The sequence below is a fragment of the Corvus kubaryi genome, unplaced genomic scaffold, assembly GCF_017639235.1.
Source record: "Corvus kubaryi isolate FWS band 111438036 unplaced genomic scaffold, C.kubaryi_AGA036_p1.0 37284, whole genome shotgun sequence".
NCBI classification, from domain to species: Eukaryota; Metazoa; Chordata; class Aves; order Passeriformes; family Corvidae; genus Corvus; species Corvus kubaryi.
The window spans coordinates 4,184,602-4,204,925 of record NW_024581088.1 but is presented as its reverse complement, the minus strand read 5'-3'; the positions used below and the strand labels follow the sequence as shown (position 1 = coordinate 4,204,925).

The following is a 20,324-nucleotide window of genomic DNA, read 5'->3' as shown; positions in this document are numbered from 1 at the left end:
GTACACTGCGGGGACAGAGCGGGGACACAGTGGGCACAATAAGGGAACAACAGGGACGCTGCGGGGACAGTCTGGGGACACAAAGGGGACACAGCAGGGACGGAGTGAGGACACGAGGACGGAGCCGGACACTGAGAGGACGGAGAGCGACACGAAGGGGACGGAAAGGCAAGAGAGCGCGGAAAGGGCGGGAACACGAAGGGGACACAGTTGGGCCGGCCCGGGGACACAAAAGGACACAAAGGGACGCAGAGCGGACACCCCGCGGGCCCCCTCAGCCGCCGCCGCGCGCCGCCCCGCCCCGCCCCGCCCGTCACGTGAGGCGGCAGAGCCAATGGCCGCGCGCTCCCTCCGCTCCGCGCGCTGCCCGGCAACGGCCGCGCGGGGGCGCCGTGCCCGCCCGCCATGCTGAGGGCGAAGGTGCTGCTGGTGGGGCCCCGTGAGGTGAGCGCAGGCCGGGACCCCCCGGCACCCCCCGGCCGTCACCGCCGAGCCCCGCAGGGTCCCTGTGGCGAGAGGGAGGGAAGGAGGAAGCGGGAGGACCACGCCTGCGCGCACCGGGGCTAAGCGGGAGGGATGGCGCGGGGGGTTTGGGTGAACACCGTCGTCGTGGCTTTGGCACATTAAGTTCCTCCGTGTGTCTTTCACCCCCGCGTTCTGCCAGTCTGGGAAGTCTGTGTTGGCAAACTTCGTGTCCGAGAGCACGGAAGGGATCGGCAGCTACAGCCCGACGCAGGGGGTCAGGTGAGCGAGGCCCCGGGAGCCCCGAGCTCTGCTGTGCCACCGTGTGGGATCATATCCCATTGTTGGTCATCATTTCCGCAGGATCCTGGAGTATGAGAAGCCAAACCTCAATGGGAACAACAAGGGACCTGGGTGTCGATTCGAGCTGTGGGATTGCAGTGGTGATCAAAAGTAAGCCAGCATGGTTACTGCCTCCAGGTTACTGAATCCTAATAGTTCTGTTTACAAGATATTCATACATAAGGCCCAAACCAGTTATCTGTCATGAGGAGTACTCCTGACTCTTTACCCCAATATATTTTTATAGTTTCTGCTGTAAACACTAGATACTCTCTGCCATGATCACAGCTGAACTCTGTTTTGGATAAGGACTGACTAGAACAGTAAAGTCCACAACTCCTGGAATGAAGTTATAGATACAGGAGACAGAGGCCCACTCTGTAATTGCCTTCATCTCCTTTAAATTATGTGAGTGGACTTTAAACAATGTATGCGTATCATTGAGGCCTTAATTTCTAAAGGATGGAATTGAGAATGGGACAGATCCATTCTTAGGGCAATGTTTAATTAGGTTTTATGTGAGCATTTGACTAAATTCTACCTTGTTAGCAAATCTTCAAATTAGAAAATCATGGAATCAACTATCATAAGTCAAAATACTTGGAATATGATGTCTAACTGGCAAGGTTACTGATGTTATAGTTAAAAAAGTACTTAATGTGTTCTTGAGGAGGGAAGAAAACTTGAGGAAGTTTGAGTGCATGTTTCTGCTCTCCAGCTGTAAGTCTTGCCATTTTCTGTGTTTTTCAAGGTTTGAAACATGCTGGCCAGCTCTGATGAAGGACTCTCATGGTGTAATAATCATCTTCAACCCTGAGCTGCCCAGCCACCTGAAAGAAATTGAAATGTGGTACTCGTGCTTCGTGCAGCAGCAGCCACTGCTTGACAGTCAGTGTCTCTTGGTGGCACATCACAAGCCAGGCAGTGCAGGGGACATGGAAAACCTCTCCTTGGGTAAGGAGATGAAAAACTCCATTTGTAGCTCAGAGTTTTTCATTGATCTTTGTGTCTTTAAAATTGTTAATAACTTGTGGCTTGCATTTTTCATTTAAATCTGTTGATTGAAGAACACTAAAGTGCTTTGCAAAAACAGAAATAATGGATTTCAAAGGTCATCTAGGAGATGAGCAATATTCCTGTTTCACAAAAATAAAGAAAGGGAAAGGAAAGGCAAGGCAAGAAAAGTTTGAGTGGCTTCTCTAACTGAGTATGCAGCTGAGCCAGAAATTAGAACTGCCATATTTCCTCATCAGTAGTAGTTTGGTTCTTACATTGGATTTTTTTTGGTAACTGACACTTTTGAGGGCATTTAAGTCTGTATTTTGTCAATCAAAAGAACAGGAGCCCTTTGAAATGAAAGGCTAACGAGCTGCATCTTAAAATTAGCAATAGGTTCATTAGATATTGCAAAATTATTTGTGACTCTTTACGGCTGTGAAAACACACACTCCCTCTGGGCAACCTGTTCCAGTGTTCAAGCAAGCACATGTTTGTTATAAGCATTAATATATTAATACATATTTAATACAACAATATCATTCCATTATTTTGAAGTACTCAAAGACTATCATATCACTTAATAGTAAAATTGCAGTTCAGTGCTCAATTTCTTTAATTCTGCTTAACTGAATCTGAGACCAAAACCAGACTTAAGGCTTCAATAATAATAAGCTTGGAAGAATTTAATCTGGCAGTAGGCTGTATTTGTTTGCAGCACTGACAAACTATGCTGCATTTCTTCTTGTCCTGCTCTGTGTTATCTGGGGTGTCAAACACTGTGTATCACTGAATTCTAGCTGACTTCAGCATGAGCTGTCTCATGACCTTGATTGTGAATATTTCTTTTATAAAAGCAATATAACTAATTATTTTTATTTACTTTCAAAGCTTATCCACTGAACAAGCTAAAATTGATACATTCCAACTTAGAGGAAGATCCTGAAGATGTTCGGATGGAATTTATCAAGTACTTCAGAAGCATTATCACCATAATGAATGAGAGCAGAGAGAGGGAAGAAATGTCAATTATCTCATAATATTTTAAAAAATACTGAACAAGGAAGAAAAAATATGATTTTCCCTTTGTAAGCTATACTAGCCTGTGAACAGACCTTCCCAAGGAGAATTTGTCAGGCTCCAAATACTTCAGTCTGTAAACAAGTGCTGACGTCAGGTGAACTGTCGTGCCAAGGAGGTGGCTGCACATCTAGGAATTCGAGTAACTTTGTAGCTGCACTTTGGCATCAGAGGCACAGGAAGGTGTTACTATGTTAGTGTGGACCAAAATACAGAATATGGGTCATGGCTTCAGAATTCCTTTGTGCAGGGGTGCTTGGAGAAGGAAGCCTGACAGAGCATAAGACTTGGAGTTCTGCTGAAGCATCTGGGCAAAGTGCTCGTGTTAGCTGGGTTGCTGGAGAAGTCTTGTCTTTGGAAGTCAGTACAAACTGATTGGAATAGAGATCTGACAAGCAGTCATGGTGTGGAATCCACTTTTTTATGTTCCAAGTTGTCCTTGTCTTTCTCTTGAAGAGAGCACGTTGCACAGCCATTGCCTTGGCAGGACAGAGCAGGTTGCAGTCTTTCTCTGGACTGTTTCTCTTCTATTCCAACAAAATAAACATGTTGTGAGGACAATGTTTAGGCCTCTTTGGGAGGAAGGAATTTAAGTCTTGGTTTAGTGCAATATTTTGACTTGTGTCAGGAGCTCCAATTAGTTCTGCAATCTCCAGAGGAGGAAAAGCTGTTTCAAAACTTTTACTGTTCCCTGTTGCATTGAAATAAGTGGTTTCATAGATAATTTACTTTCTGATTTGTTTGGTTTGCACTCATCCCTGTTCTTCGTGTGTTTTGCTGCAGAAGACATTTTTTTTGTAACATGCATTACTAAGGCAATAAAAACATTTTAAAAATGCATCCTTTCTGTTCTTAATGGGGAAGTTAATTATGGGTCTGTGTAACTCTTAGCAACTTGTTTAATTTTTAGTAAGGAAAATAATGATAAAGTTGTAGTACATTTCAGCCTACAACAAGAGACATTTACAAAAACTTGGACCCAAGTAGCCAAAGAAATTACACCACATTGACACTGTCTTTCAGAAAACATCCTTTAGAGAAAGTATGTTATAAACCAGGAAGTTCTTCATGTATTTTAGTTCAAGACAACAGGAGTGAGAGATTCTTGGGTTTTTCAGTGATCCAGGTTAATTACTCTACTATTTTTCCTATTTTCGTAGTTTTTTTCTGAGTAGTGAGTAGCCTGTCCTTGTGCAAAGGGGGCAGGAGGTGAAAGAATGAAAGATCTTTGAACAGTTCCAGTTCCTGTTTTGCCATTAAAGCTAAAAGCTACAGTTGGTTCTGGGAGGCAAAGAGGGTGGTACAGAAGGAAAACATCAGTGAGAGGAAGGACACCAGGAAAGAAACAAGTAAAATAAGCAGAAAAAGATGAAAAGAATAGGTTGGAGGTGAATAGTGGGAGGTTGGCATTTCATCATCTACGTTTTATTTATATGACTTTTGAACAATCAGGCTTTCTGTGCTTGCAGTCAGTGTCGTAGGGTGGTCTGTTGGAGGCAGTTATTGGAAAATTCACAGTCTAACTAGAGAACAGTTTTGTACATGCTGCCTTAGATTACTTTTTCCTTGTTGCCAGCTGTGTGGTGCTGGAGCCAATTTTTAAAATATACTGCCTTAATAAATTCAGTTCTCCCCAACAGCAACATTGTGATATTCACTGATAAAAGACTGGTGTGAAACCCACCAAATATTTTATTTGGAATGTAAAACAGTGTTTGGGTGATTCCAGGGTTGAAATGTCAATGAACTCTCCTGTTCACCACCTTGCTTCATATAAAATGTTAATCATGATCTTACTTTAAACTCAAAAAAAGGGTTGTAAATTACAGGTATCTATAGACTGCAGTACGCTGTTCATCACAGAAGAAAAATAGTGTTAGAACCAAAGACAGATGCCTAGACTTGACTTTATATCATCCAAAAAGTTCATAATACACAATAAATGTGGAACATCATTCATAAAATCTGGCCAAGAGATTAATTTCTGTCACTGGTGAAGAACAGTAAAGGCATAGACTCATGCAAAATTAATCCTTCGTACTGGAGAAGATAACAGAGAAAGTATTTATTCAAAGTATCTTTTATTAATGATTTATGAAGGAGGCCATCAGGGACACCCAGTAGAGAGAGAGGTGTGAGAATGCCAAGGAACACACATTGGGTCTCTGTCTCTGCCTTTTGGAGCTCTCAGGGCCTGCAGAGCTCCGAGTGATGCCACATCCTGGTGTTCTCAGGCTGTGGGGTGCAGTTGTGTCTCTTGGTAAGGGGCTGTTCTGTGCTCTGTCCAGATTTCTGCTTGGGAGGCCAAGGAAGTGCCAGGCAAGTGTAAAGGAAACTGGGAGCATGTGGTAATCAGCCATGAATCAGCTGGCAAGCTGTGGGTTTGACTAAGAGTAGCAACAATTTAGGAGCAGAAGAGAGCAGCAGCTCTGCAGCAAGAGCACTCTTTATTTTATTCTTCCACGCTGAGGACCTTGCCTTACTACCACGCTGGGAAGTTTGCAAAGGCTTTTTGGAATGGCCTTTCCAAGAAGAGGAAGGCAGACAACTGGTGAAGTCTGTCAACTCCTCCAGAATGTAGTCTTCTCCAGGTGTCCTCAGTCTCTTAGAGTGAACAGATCATGTCCCCTTCTCATCCTGTCAGCAGCCCTGAACCCCGAACCCTGGCTTTGTATCAGCTGTGCACAAATTGGGAGTCTCCAAGTTCTCTGTCCCATTCTGTGGATCCCTGCCCATACTGGAATTCAGTGACTGTTTGTTCCAGTGGTTTTTCTGTCATGGTTTTGGGAACTGAGGCTGGAATCAGGGGCATGGAACATTTTAAATATTAATTAATTCAAATAAATTCAGCCTCCACAGTGCAGAATCCAAAGTCTCCAGGATATGCCAACCATGCAATGAGAAAACAATCTGTCACTTCAACAGAAGTTATTCAGGTGCAACATTATTTTGTCACTTCGCACTGAGTAATGATAATCCTGACAACTTACTTCATTTTATTTATGATATACAGGTATGATTTTCAAAGTTTTATTGCTGTATAGCTACAAAACTCTTGATAGCTGTCCGTGAGTTCTACTCAAGTTCACACTCACCTCCCACAAGAGCAGTTCATACATCATTGCTCTGGACAAGTGACCTGTCTGGACAAAGAGTTAGCATGGAAATTTGATAGGGAGCAGAATCAGAGGAACCCTGCAGGGCTAAAATGCAGAATTTCAAGACTTCAGGGTTACATCCATAAAGTTAAAGACTGTGGCTACTTTGCAGACTGATCACTGAAGATATTTAAACTCTTCAATCATAAGAGTTTGCTCAGGTTATCTCTTACAAGCTGTTTTCTGCACACACACAACATTGTGAAGCCAGTAATTCCTGGTGATGATGAAGACAGTGCTACCCAGATGTGTGACTTGTTTACAACTAAGCTTTGGGAGTAGCAGCAAAGCTGAATGAAATACATTTGGACCTTACCAAAACAATGCAGCTTTCTTTTCAAGTCATATATTTTGAAGGCCAGGCCTTTGGTCTCAGTTGCTCTCAGCAGTATTGTTCTAATGGACACAATAGACATAAGAAATCCCATGTTCCTATTTCTATTATTGTGTTGCCAAGTGACTAAAAGGGAGTCACGTAGGCCCCCACATTGAAGAGTGCCCATCCATGCTGGGGTTTTGCATGTTCAGTTTAAAATATGTAGGGTGCTGACATGCAGATGCTTTACAAAGCAACTTCTAGAAGGTATCCAGGACCTCTTAAAATCAGATCTTAAATGACTCAATTTCCAACAGGAGTGCCTTGCTCTGGAGGTCAGTTGTATTTCTCTTACCACTTCTCCAGAATTCTTCACTGGTGGAACACTTGGTACAGCAAAGATCTGCCAAAATACCAATTTACCTTGTTGAGAAGTTGCCTTCCCCAAGGTGCTAGAAACACTGCAGCAGTAATTCCCTAAGCTTTAGTTGGTGCTCTTCGTGCACACACGGATACCATGGCACCAGGGAGTACCAGACACCATGTGCTGCTACTCTGAGCAGTTCAGGGATGAATTCCCATGTACAAAGCAAGCCCTTTGTCACTTGCATTTTTGCATTGATCCACACAGGTTATTTACTTAGGACAAGTTTCCCCTTGGGTGACTGAGCTTTGTATAACCAGATACCTTGGAAAGGCACCTGCTCAGAATTTGCTGAGAACTCATCCTGTGAAAATTCTTCACAAACAGTTGGGAACCTCTCACCTTGTGCTGGAATCACCAGTATGATGGAACTGACTTGTTCAAGTGGTGTTCAGGTTTGGCCACCCATGCTCAGAAAGATACACTGAATCAAGAAAAGGCCACCGAATCAAGAAAAGGCCACTGAATGGCTAAAGAAGAAAGAAACAATTGCATAAGAAGTGTTGGTTTTTTCACTCTAGCAACATAGCAAGGGGTTATGCTTGATGTCTGCAAATAAACCACAAAGAAAGAAAAATGACTGCATTTACTTGGACATAAGGTAACAGGAGCCATCAGAAGAGCAGGGCTGCTGTTGATAAAGGGCTGGACCATTCTAACTAAGGTACACAAACCTAAATATAAAGCACTCATTTACCATCTGCTCCTTTTGCTTATTTTCCCCTACCCTTGAATTGTATGTGGAAATAATTTGACCTTGAACACAAGCTTTTTTTTCTTTTTTCTGAAAGACACAAAAAACAGAGGAAATCTAATACATTCTCTTTGTTTATAATAATCTAAACTAAAAGGCAGCTTTGGCACAATACTCTATGTGAACAAACTAGTCAACCAATAACTCTAGTCTGGAAGTTGAAGAAGTTATCTAACAGGGAGGGAAAAACCTGGTTTCAGAACAGTGTTTAATTAGCAGTTTGTGATAGACTGTCACTGGGCTTGATCCTTGTAGTCCCTCTTTTATGAAAACAGGAGGCTTATTTCTTTTTTATTCATGCAGGTATTTTTCTGCAGAGGTGGCAGTGAACCAGAACATCAGCTCCAAACTTCCTTGAACTTTGAGAAACTTGGATTCTGATTTGTACTCCCCATCTGGAGATCAGCTGAAGACAAAGGCTGTATTTACGCATATGCAGAGGTAATAAAGCAATTTTCTCAACTCATACCAGAAGAAAGGTACCACAAATTTTCTCACGTGAGTCTCACTTTAGAGGGTACTGCCTGAAGATGGGCACTGGGTTTTGCTTACATAACTCTCAGACACAAACAAAAAAAAGCCACATGTTTTGCTGAGTTCTATTGTCTCTCCCTCCCTTTGTAAGGAAATTAAAGCCTATTTCTCCCCTAGTTCCATGTAATCTATCTGAATCCTGGTAACATGTCTCTGAGAAATTGCTCAGAGGGAATAACAGACAAGGGTACACCCTCCATTGCTATGTTACTGCTCCATGAGTTCCAGACAAAAGCATTTTTTGTGGTTTGCCAGCAAGCATCTACTCCTAAAACCCTGGGATTGCATTGTTCTTTACATGTCAAAAGTTGATTTAGTACCGACAGGCACAGATTGCAGGGTCCATCTTTTTAGGAGGGATCTTCAGGTTTTCTAGACTGCTGGGGTCAGCCCTCACAGCCAGTGACACCATTTGGGAGAGTCCCACACAAGTGGACTGTAAAGAACAGGCTCTCAGGTCTGCCCTGCAATGAATATTCCAGCATTTTTATCCTGACCTAGGTTAAATGGTAATACTCCAGAAACTGAGCAACTGACTGCCAGGCCATAACAACCCTGAATCATTAAATAAAGATATATCTTCAGGATAAATTATTGTTAAGGCTCCAAAATAGTTCTGCTGTGTTTGGAATTCTAATAATGGTAGGCAAGCTTGACTGGAACCTCTAATGATACAAAGATCTTGCAGTCTTGCTTATCTGTAACTAAGTTAATGAGCCTGGGACCCAAACACAGCTATTATGAGGCCGTTCTGCTCAGAATGGTGTATCTTTGCTTTTAAAGCAGATCATTAAAAGTGATATCTAATGAAAACTCCATCTGTTTTTCATTGGCTTTTTTCTTTTTTTATTCTCTAAGGCTCCATGAAGCTTTGCAGCACACAGGGCTGACACTGTCACATGCTAACAGGACAAGCCAGCCCTCGATGCAATTCCTTTGTCCAGGGAAGTTAAATATTGGGTATTTCTGGATCTATTAATGTAAAGGTAGCCTTTTGGACCTTTAATTTCTTTCATATCCAGGAATTGGAGAGAGATGCACAAATATGAAGTGGTGTAATAAATCTTAAGTCACACAGACCTGCACAGAACTGAATCTACAGACCACAAATGTTATTTTACAAAGCATTAGCAATAAAAGCTGGGAGTTGCCACTCTGTTCTCTCTCTTCTACTCAGCTAAATGGGAATTTCTGATTCCTGCTAAAACATGGGGTCTATGACACGAAGTTGGGCAGTTGTGATCCCTCCAGACACTCTTACAGTTTTCTATCACATGAACCTACAGAAGCCAAAACATGCACATGCAGTTTCCATTACTAAATAATTCATTTGCCAGTCCCAGAAAAACCTGGTATTATTAGATACACAAACACTTTATGCTAAGTGCTATTAAAGCCTAGTTGCCAACAGACTTGAGTCTTAAGGATTTACCCAAGTGTAGATTTTCTGTCCTCTTATAAGGGTTTTCCTCCCTTATTCCCTATACAGACATGGGTACCTGCAGTAATGAATTTTTTAGGAATTTCACAGAACAAGAAAAACATGCCTAAACTGACCATGGAAATTAAAAGGTTTTTTCCCATCAAAAGAAGGAAAATCTGGAAGAAACACCATATAAAGTGGGAAACTGGGAGGATAGGAGAGACAGCAAAGAGGAAAGAGCACATTTTTGAATAGCACAAGCTGTTTGTGAAAAAGATTGGGAACTTGGCTTACTGCAGAAGCAGAAGACTGGACTCAGCAACCCAAAAGATAACTTTTAATTCTACATTTCCTTCTCCAGAACTGGTGATAGAATAGATAATTGTTCCTTTAGAATTAGTTTTCTCTGCACTTGCCTGTGCAAGCATATAAGTTAAAATCATGACACCTCTTTCCCATGCTCCAGCAAGGACAATAAAAAGAGAATGTGACCTCTTATGTGGCCTGTAACAAGTATAAATTAATGATGTCTTCATACAGATTCAATGTGGCAAAAAGTCCCATATTTCATACAGCTTTATAAATAAAGCATATCTTCTATGATTGATCACAAATAAACCAGAACAGAATCAAGCAGGTAATGTGGAAATACAAAGTAATAAAGACTGATTCTTACCTTTTGCTTTTGTAAGACAATGAGACTCATGTTTATGTTTTTTAAATGAATTGGCCCCATATAATGTTGAAACTGGTTCATAATTCCCACTCAGATTTTTAAATTTTATGATTTTTAATTCTTGCAAGTTCTGTGAAAATAGACAGCCAAGTTAAGACAGATTATTCATTTCTCATTGAAGAAACAGGCTAAAATGAGCTCAATCCCCATTAAATATCAGAGAATCCATGTCTAAACACAATCCAAGATATAAATCCATAGGAAAAAAATATTTCACTGTTTGCAGAACTACTTGTATTGAATGAGATCACAGAGATATAACATCAGTATGACAGAATCTAATCACCACTCAACAAACATTTTGGAAACAAGTCAGCAACCACATCTGCTTCACCAGAACCAGAGCTTCATGTGACAGGAAGCTTATTAGAGACCCTGTCTCTCATTATTTTGTTTTTGCTTATAACTTCTCAGCATGAATATTCAATATTGCAAAATCAAGCAGCTTCCTTTACAGACCATCCAGAAAGGAGAAAGAAATTGTGTCAGACATTCCAGATCCTGAAGAAATTGGTGCCTGTGGAGCTATGGATTTCTACCAGCAAAACATCTGGCACAAAACAACATTAAACATGAATAACTTGCTTCTCTTTCCCCTTACCATTGGTGTGAGGCAATAATAACTCCTCTGAAGTTTTCTTGATGTATCAAGCCTGAAAACAAGACAAAAGAGAGGAAAACCAGCACTTTAAACATAGCAAGACATCTTAAAGGAATGCAACTCAAAATACCTTATTTTCTTAGTAGCATAAAATGTTACATTGTGAAACATTTTTCTTGGTTACTGCACATGAAACAGTTGCTTCAATACTCTGAACGCAATTTAGGAATTCCCATTTGGTGCTTTTTCATGGCTCTGGTCCTAGCTCCAGGAGTCAGAGCCTCTGAGCAGGTAAATTTGATAAAATTTACAGGGAAAAATATCACTCATAGGAAAATCTGTGCAAGAGTGAAGCCAAATGTCCAAAGTCTCAGCCAGAGTAACAGTAGCTCTGTGTACTCGGCCTTCAGTAGCTGAAACATTTCCTAAAGTGAAAGGATTCATCTCAAACCCTTCTAAATTGGGTGGTCCATATGCACCAGCTCTTGACTCGCCTCTGCAGTCACAGCTGGTGATGTGAGAGCCTGCCCTTCCTGCCTGTGCCCAGCAGTGGGATGAGTTTGGGAACACTGGGGCTGTGGAGCGTTGTGTGACTGAAATATGGGCACCTCCATCTGGTGAGCGGCATCAGTCCTATGACACACCAACAGCTCCTGTTTTCCCTTCACATTCCTCAGCTCCACAGGAGTTTTTCTAGCACATAAGGCTGGACTGGCAGTGGCATTTGGAAGGGCTGAGCTGTGGGATAGCACTCATTTTCCCTGGCAGGGAGATGTTGCGTGGATCTATTCCCCACTAGGGCCCTGTGGTGGGCAGGCATGTTTTATGCAGACAAAGGCTCTCAAACGGGGTCCCACTCTGCAGACACGTCAGACAATATCTTTCCAAAGTCTCTGGATAACCTTTCTTTTCTTCTTTCTCCATCACCTTGTGGACAGATAAAAAACCTTCCAGGGAAATCTTAAGTCGGTGTTGCAATTTCAACCCCACAGATGTCAAAGTGATTTTTACACTCCTTCTGCTCAACTAATTGCCAAGCCCCAACAAAGGGACTTTAATGGGTTGCACCAGGCAATAAACCATCATCTATTGGCTCTAGCAACAAGGAAGGGAGGGAATGTAAAGCTGGAACAAAGCACAGACCCAGAGCAAGTCCAAGTACTTGCAGAAACTGATTTATCCAAAGATTTGATAGTAGATGTTATATTCAGACAACTTTAACAGAGCTCCACAGAACATTAAATGCTTCTTGTATTTTCAGTACTCAACCCACTCCATCTGGGCACTTCTGCCACAGGGCACAAACAGAACACTGCTTAATATTAATCAAAGAAGTGACTTTTGCTCTGCAAGTTCAATATAAAAAGAGTAAGAGCAAACACATGCTAAGCTGTTCCTGGGAACACTGAACACAACAAAGGAACTGTCTTGGATTGCAGCATTTCTAAATTATACCCAGTCTTGTTTTAGTGAGGATATATTAATGATGTATTATCACAAATACTGTGCGAAACTGGAGCACTCTGCATCCCTGATTAAGAAATATAATATACCAAATTCATATATCCTTGCTTACCTAGAGCTTCCACAGATTATTGCACAGCTACTAGTCCATGGAAAGGTTGCATCCTTTTTCCTGGACATCTATTTGGGTTCACTTCTCTATAGATAACGTTAATTTTTGCCTGTGCCCATTTTTCAGCCTCATGGACTCCTTGTTCTCCTCAGTTCCTTCTCTCTAGCCCATTAACAGCCTGTAGCCATATGTAGTAAAAATTACTACTTATTGCACACATCTGTGCAAAACCTTTTTCCAAATTATTTTAATTCTTGAAATCCAGGACTGCCTACATTTGTCAAACAATACCAGGCTGTTGAGACTGTGCAGTGGAAGCTGAGGTCACTTCTCCCTTATTTTCTCAGCTGCCACTGCACCCTCCTGGTCTCTTTCTGCTGATTCAACTCTGCAAAGGGGAAGGATAACAGGATAAGTATCTGGCTCAGTTTTCTCTCTCTGCAGTAGCTCCTTTCCATCATGGATTTAATTCACCTACTTTTCTTAACCAGCCCCATGTATTGCCACCTCCACTTCCTCCTTCCTTGTATCTTTTGCTCCTTCAGTCAGTAACTCCAACTCAGAACAGAGCTCTTCTTTAAAAGATGAGACCATCTAGGTTTTCTGCTGTCCTCCTGAAAGGCTGACATCTCTGCCAGCCTTCCCTTGTAAGTTCCTTCTATAACTGACTGTAGCCTCTTTCTGTGCCTCCTGCATCCCACCAGGTGCAGCTGGACCATGGGATGAGCAGAGCTGCCTCTGTCCCAACGCCACCGAGTTCTTGTGTGTTTACTCAGCTCAGGCACTGGATGGTGCTCTTGGCACTTTCATGCCGCAAAAGCGCTTTCTAAGCAATCCCACTTCTCCTGAGAGCTGTAAAAATTCCCCGGGGTCAGATACAGTTGCACGTCTAAGCCTCTAAATCCCAAGAAGAGCATGTTTTGACTACACAGAATGTAGCCGAGGCTTCAGTGGAAGAAGCTCAGCTAGGTAAGGACAAATGCCAAGTGAAATGTCACTGCCTATGACACACACATCCACCAAGCAGTGGCTTTCACATTCGGCCTCAAATATTTTATTTGCTAATTGGTTCCTTATCAATGTTCCCCATAGCAACGAGGGAGATGTAAGTGGCATAAAGTGGGCTGAGTGACATTACGTCTGCATGTAAATGTGACTGGGATTGTGCATGGAGGGGATGATCTGAGGGAGGTTAGCAACATAATGTGAAACCTCCTGTGGTCTCAGAGGAGAAAGGAGCTTCTTAATGCTGCCTGAGTGAGGCAGGGAAGCGATCTCAGCTTTTCGAGAGAATCAGACTCTTCTCTTCTACAGAAAATGAGTTTGTTTGATCTTTTTGCCTGCTAAGAAATATTAATTTTACACCAGATGTTTGTCTTTGGTTATTTTTCATAGAAGGTCAGAAGATTTTTGGTATTTTTAAAGATGTAATGAACAAGAAAAGGAAATATACTTTATGGCAAAAAAAGCTATAGGGAGATAGGAGATAAATATTCAGGCTTTTTTTCCTTTCTTTTGCTGATTTTTGTGCATCCCAGGCAAATCAGGCTGCCTCTCTGAGTTTGCTCAGCCTTGTAAATTGGAGATAATTCCTTCTCTTCCAGCTCTTCTAAAAGGCTCTTTCTTCAATGGAAGGTGCCATAGAAGTACAAAATATTTTGTGTGTCTGCATCTAAGGGACATAGGTCTGGAAAAGGCACTCTAGCAAAATAAAGAAACAAATAGAGAGACCACTGTCACATTTAGGAGAAATCAGGGAAAACAGGGAATAAAAGGATTCATAAGGATGGGGTGGCATTGACAAGAAACACCTGGACTAGCTGGATGTACCCACTGACCTACAATGTGGGATTTAAACTTGTATTGATAAGTATTTGGATTGGACCACCTCTGGCTAGGCAGAAATCAGCACAGCCCCAGAAAAGGTTCAGAAATCACTGAAGAATCCCACCTGGAGGAAGGCCTTGAATTACACTTTCCAGCCATCCTACCTGGATTAAACAGTTCAGAGGGTGGGCTTGCTCATCTGAAGGATTTGCACAGATTGGGTGGTCCCCTGAAATCCTATGACAGCTCTTCAGCTGCCTGGTCCATTGTTTACACAAAGCCTGCTCAGTCTTCTTGGGTATTGTCCTTCTAAATATCTCCAATGACAGTTCTGAAAGAGACAAGCTGAGGGTTAACAGTGCTTGGATGAACAAAACACTCCAAAATGAGCACGGCTGTTGAAGCCTTAACATGGAAATCTTTTGGCTACACCATTTAATACGACACACACGGGACAATGAATTTTACAGCGCTTGCAACACTCCCTCCTCTTGGCAAGTGGGCATTGCAGACCATTAGAATTTATGGATAACTGAGCTGCTTGTGCCTCAGAGGAAGAAAATCGGATAAATGGCCCAGTCCTGCAGATCTGACATGACTCATCTCATCGAGGTTAACGAACCCAGCCACCTCAAGATTAGGGAGTTGAGTGCATGAGATGCTACTGCTCACACAGGCTGCTGCTTAGAGAAATGCTACTACAGGCAGTACTTACATGTAAAACAGCCTCAAGAAGTAGAAACCCTGTTGTTATTTTAAGGTTTGGGTTTTTTTAAAAGTATAATCTCATTAACAAAGTGAAAAGCAAGAGAGTTCTCTCTGGGGTCCCACTGCCCTCGTTGTCCCCACTGCTGGACCACGCTGGGTTATCTTGGTGAGGTCTGATAAATGTGTGGTGACTGATATGGGCCTTGCTGGTGCCTCTCTCCTCTGCTGTGGCCTCCTGCTGCAATAACAGAGCTGGCAGGAGGGAGCCTTTGTCCAAGTGTGCCTTCAGCAGCGATTCAAGTGAAGATGCTGGACTGGGTATTGCAGTAGTTGCAGTGTGTGGAGATAACTTTGTTAGTGCAGGTATAGTGGGTCTGAACGTGGTATGGCATATTTTCAGATCTTCCCAGGAAGGAGTGTGTAAGCACAAAGCAGAGTTGTGCCTCCCTGCAATGGCAATTCTGATGTACTGCTGAGCAAGGTTACCCAAAAGACTGTGTTCTTAATGTGCCCTTTGTTACTCACACAGACTGAATTTCTGATTCCTTGGTTATTTTGCAGTAAGAAAAATTGTTTCGTTTCATGGTATATCACAATATTCAATGAGCTTGTCCCTTGGGAATACAGAGACCTTTAAGATCTTAATATAGACATCTTTCAAATGAGATCATTAATGTGTATATATCTGGATTTAGGGCCAATGCAAGCACTTCGATTTTTTGTCTGCCAAATTTTCATTTTTGGCTCCATTTTCTCCCCATATATTCAAAGAACTGCACCACATGGAATCCTTTAAACAATAGATGGGATAACATTATTTTTCAGTTGCTCTTGAAAAGGTTTTTAACCACATAAACTATTCCAGGGTTCGCTAAGAAGTTACCATTGCAAATAATGTAATTGTTCCAGACTGAATTCCTTGCATTCCAGAATAACTTTTGAAGCAAAAAGCATGACTAATTTGGGATTTTTAACCAGCCTCTTTATGGTAATACTTAGATGAATGTAAGTTTTCTCCAAAAGCTTTGCTTTAAAAAGAAAGGACCAAAGCCTACAAACACTCCTAGCTGCAGAACCAATATTTAATGCTAATGACCCATCGATCTCAACAGAAAGAAAATAAACATTTAAAATTTAGGAAACTGAGCAGTTTATTTTAAACAATAAAAAAAAAAGTGAGAAAAACAGTAGACAAAATCTGGCAGACCTAGAAATACATACAGTGCAAGCAATAAATTCTGGTTTTCCTCTTCTCTTTTGCAAGCAGGACAAGGCTGTTACTTGCCTTTGGAATGAAGCCAAGCCTCACTGTCCTGCACCACTGAGTCCCTCCTTAAAGATGTGTGTGACTTATGCTTCCCCAGGCTTCACCTGGAATTAAAACCACACTTTTTTTTCTGGTCACATGTTTCCTTTTAACATCTGAAACATTCTTGATACATTCCTCTCCGATTATTTCATTGCATGGTTTGGCCAATGGAGACTGTTACCCAACTCTCTACTGTGTAACACCTCCAGGTAGAGTAGGTGGGGGAGATGAAATCTCCGACTTGCTGAGGCAGAGGGCCCCGAGTTCTGCAATTCTCTTCCCCTGTGGGTGCAGTGGAGTTTAGCCTTAGCAACTCACAAAGCCGCTTTCCAAATCCACCTCGTTACAGAGCTTTCTTGGATTAATTCAATTAAGCAGTGGGTGGTTTAAGAGATGAACTACACTGGGAGCAGGGCCTGTAATTCACTGCAAACTCCCACCATAAAGGGCACAACAGAATCCAACTTTTTCATGGCCAGTCAAGCAGCAGACATGGGGAACAGCACTTCAGAGGGCCTTTTGGATCTCCAATTTGATTCTGTGCTACAGGCCAGCTTCTCAGTTCCCATATATCAGCCTGTTTCCACTGGATTCACACCAGATGCAGACTTGGCCTTGCAAGTCCAGAAATTTAGTTTATCTTTTTAAAGACTCTGGGTTTCGTAGAATTGGCTTAGCTGTCATATAAAACAATAGTATCTTGTATCACTCTAAACAAAAGGAATTAACTCTGCATTTATTAGCCAAACTTGCTGTGAATACAAAGTTTTTGGGATCATGCTCTTCCCCATGCTGATCACAGCCCTGGCCCTTTAATCCCCCACAAAGAGGGACTTGCTGGAGTGTGCAGGGACTCCCCCCAAAGCTGTGCACTTTGTGGAAAGCACAATGTATGTAACTGGGTCTTGTCCTGACACGGAGCTGGGACATAGCCAGGGTAACTCAACCAGCCTCAGGATCTGGGACTAGTGTCACAGATAAGGACAATGATAATTACATTCTTCAAAGCTTCATGAAAATAGATGCCTCCGTTGAGGTTAAAGTGCCCCAAGTAAAGAAAAAAAAAAAAAAGGCAAAAGCAAAGACACAGAAAGAGAAAAATCTTTCTACATGATCAAAAAAATAAGCAGGGAAAGTTTCATCTGGAACTTGAGCAGCCATAAGCACAGAAGTCAATCAACCATAAGACCTATTAGGAAAACAGATTTAATAAGCTCTTTCTCCACTTATTTGTTTCATTTTCCTCAAGTAAAATGAAAATACCTCTTCTCTCCTAGATATGTTATGTGAGTTACTTCAATGTGCTCTTTGCAAACAAATAACCCCAGTCCCCTTCATTTTCCTCCTGGTCTCCAGCAACCACTGTGTGTTCACACTCAGTGCTTGTCCCTGGATGTTACTGCTCAAACAGAACCTGCAAACTCCTCTTTTTCAATGAGCCTGCAGGATTAAATTTCAGGCAGAGTGCAAGGTGACAGCTACTCCTCCACCTGTACTGACACAGCACACGCTCTCCAGGAAGATGCATCTTCCATTCACACGTGTCTGCTGCTTGGGGTGCTGATGCTGAAAATGCCCATGTTAGGCTTTTAGCCCAAGTAAATTTGATAAAAATTCATGGGATTTTAGGAGCATTATTTCTGGAGAAGCTTATTCCAGAAATAGTCTCTGCTCACCTGCGTCACTGATTCCTTAATACTGCACTTGGCTAACATTTGCACCACGGGGACTGGAATTCAGGACTTCTGGTCTCTGCTGGTTCTGTGCTGCAAGACCTGTTCCTCTGACTGAAAACTGCTGCTAAACCTTCTTTACTTCTTTTAAGATTTAGCTGAGTCATGTTGGGAAATCCTTTGAGATCAAGGCTATAACAACTCCAAGTGAGTAGAATTAAATGGGACACTTTGGGAGGCACAGAGGAAGTTACTCAATTGTTCCAGGTTGGAAGACAGTCTATTAGATACCACACAAACCTTCACCTCTGTCAAGTCCAATTACTGTCCAGAGGAGAAAGATTAAATAAGAACCACGCCTATAAAGCTCATACAGCTCTAAATTGAAGAACAAGAAGGGAAAATAAAAGTACAAGCCCCTTGAGAGTTTTTATATTCTTCAAACTACATATAAAACCCATTTAGAATGTAAGCTCAAGAGTTCTGATAGAGACTTGGAAATGTTGCAATTCCAATAGTCAATATCCTGTCTATGGAAGGAATGAAAGTGAAATTATATTCTTCCCTTAATAAGCACTTATAGGTACAACAGATATCAAGCTTGATATTATCTTACTTGCTTTTTGAAGCAGGAGTGGTGCTGCACTGAGTTTGATCCTGGACAAACCAAAATGTGTCAGAGTTTTGCCTCAACATGAACATGATGAAGTTAGCTGCTAATATGGGTGCTCTGGGGTACTCATATGAACACACACCAGGGTGGAGTTTCAAGAGCTCAGTTCCTACACTCAGGACTAGATTTTCAGAGAGATTCATGCACTGAATTCTTGTAACATTCAGCTACTTATAAAAAAGCCTAAGCAGGAGCTAACAAATTTGTAAATGTACTTCAAGTGATAGATACTTCATCCTTTGATCACCTGTCACTAAGTCAGCAATCCTGTGAGCAGCTGACACTTCTGGGTTCTCCAAATTTCCATGAAGAAAGCCCTGCATGTCTCAATTTGGGAACACAGAAAAATGAAGTATTTAGTTTAAGCCTGCTTTATTACAATGGCAAAGACTGAGAAGATTTACCTCAACTGATCAAAAAGGGCAAAATGGAATAATTTTCAAAGACTCCCTCTTTCAGGATTGCATTTGGCTTAACTGAGCAAAAATTTAGTAGGAAATGCAGAATCCCCTGCCTTGCTATAGCATGTACTTTGGCAGCAAGGCTTGAAAGACTGTGGCAGCAAGTGAGATTCAGTTTAAAAGTGACTCATTTTAGGGTATGCAAGCCATAAGAAAAGTGAGCTGTAACAGATCCTGCCCTTGAAAGGACTTGGTGTTGTAATTTCTCCTCCAACTCTGCCTTCTGCAATTTTACATGTGCTCAAATGATGTAGATCTACTATTGTATTGGCAAAACCTGGAGTTCAGACATGTTCTCCCAGTTAGGTGGAAGGACTAAAACCCATCAAAGGACTAAACCTTCATCAACACAGCCCAACCATGGGTGCTGGGGAAGGCAGGACAGGCTCATTCCACTGCCCACCCCGGTCACAGCTGCATTGTTAGTGTGACAAGTGTGACAACTAAAAGTAGGCCAAGGGCTAACATACCAATTTCCATGCCAAGTGTGGAATAATTTACTAATAAAACTTTCTGATTGTTTGCTGACCCTCTGACTTTTGAGGTTCCTTTTGTCCACAAGGATTTATGAATCTTGGGTGCTTCCATCCCCTTCAGGATGGGTCATCACATCAGGGAACGACTGGATGTGGCACTCAGTGCCACGGTCAGGGTGACAAGGTGGGGGTCAGTCTCAACTTGGACTCGATGACCTAGGAGGTCTTTTCCAACCTCAGTGATTCTGTGATTATAGGGCAGAATTTGTTGGTGTTGCTCAAAGCGACTTCCTGAATAATAAACATTAATTATGCCTTCGGGCTGTAGGCCCGGGGATTTTTCCCTTGCCCGGAGCTAAGGGGCCAGCCCGGACAGGGACCCGGGAGAAGCCACCGCCACCCTCATCCTGCTGCCAGTCCCTGCTCCCAGTTCTTGTTCCCGGTCCCTATCCCTGTCTCTGTCCCTGTACCCAGTCCCGGTCCCTGTTTCCAGTATGTGGTCCCTGTGCCCGATTCCGGTCCCTATTCCTTGTACCTGTCCCCTGTCTCTGGTTCCCGGCCTTTGTCCCTGTTCCCAGTCCCTGGTTCCGGTTCATGTTCCCTATCTCTACCCCCAGTCTCCGGTCCCGGTCCCGGTCCCGGTCCCGGTCCCTCCCCGCTCGGCGGCCGCCGCCGGTCCCGTGTCTCACCGTGGGCGCCTGCGCGGGGCTCCTCCTCCTGCTGCTTCTCCTCCTCCTGCCCGTCCTCCCCTCCCGCCGCCGGCGGCCGCTGTCAGGATGAGGCGGAGGAGGCGGC

General features: G+C 42.6%; 1 protein-coding gene and 1 long non-coding RNA gene across 5 annotated transcripts; one reads left to right on the top strand and one right to left on the bottom strand.

The window, feature by feature from the left end:
* The first annotated feature begins 344 nt into the window (after positions 1 to 344).
* IFT22 (intraflagellar transport 22) lies at positions 345 to 3,720 on the top strand. The gene is made up of 5 exons (XM_042025970.1): positions 345 to 444; positions 665 to 744; positions 826 to 915; positions 1,556 to 1,758; positions 2,692 to 3,720. The coding sequence occupies exons 1-5, from the start codon at positions 406 to 408 to the stop codon at positions 2,838 to 2,840; spliced, it is 561 nt and encodes a 186-aa protein (XP_041881904.1). The 5' UTR covers positions 345 to 405; the 3' UTR covers positions 2,841 to 3,720.
* LOC121663568 lies at positions 3,566 to 20,304 on the bottom strand. 4 transcript variants are annotated; one of them, XR_006015676.1, is made up of 5 exons: positions 20,219 to 20,304; positions 14,394 to 14,560; positions 10,827 to 10,878; positions 7,121 to 10,295; positions 3,566 to 6,757 (listed from the first exon to the last, which is right to left on the bottom strand). It is a non-coding gene; the product is annotated as an uncharacterized LOC121663568 (long non-coding RNA). The 4 variants fall into 4 exon arrangements; XR_006015677.1 differs by having other exon boundaries at positions 3,566 to 7,938; positions 10,166 to 10,295; XR_006015675.1 differs by having other exon boundaries at positions 3,566 to 7,248; positions 10,166 to 10,295.
* Positions 20,305 to 20,324: the final 20 nt, after the last annotated feature.

Bases quoted from the DNA above. Each gene is read 5' to 3' on its own strand.
- IFT22 (XM_042025970.1), top strand. From the start codon at position 406: ATGCTGAGGGCGAAGGTGCTGCTGGTGGGGCCCCGTGAG. The intron at 445-664 runs GTGAGCGCAGGC...GCGTTCTGCCAG, and splicing joins TGCTGGTGGGGCCCCGTGAG to TCTGGGAAGTCTGTGTTGGC. The intron at 1,759-2,691 runs GTAAGGAGATGA...TTACTTTCAAAG, and splicing joins CATGGAAAACCTCTCCTTGG to CTTATCCACTGAACAAGCTA.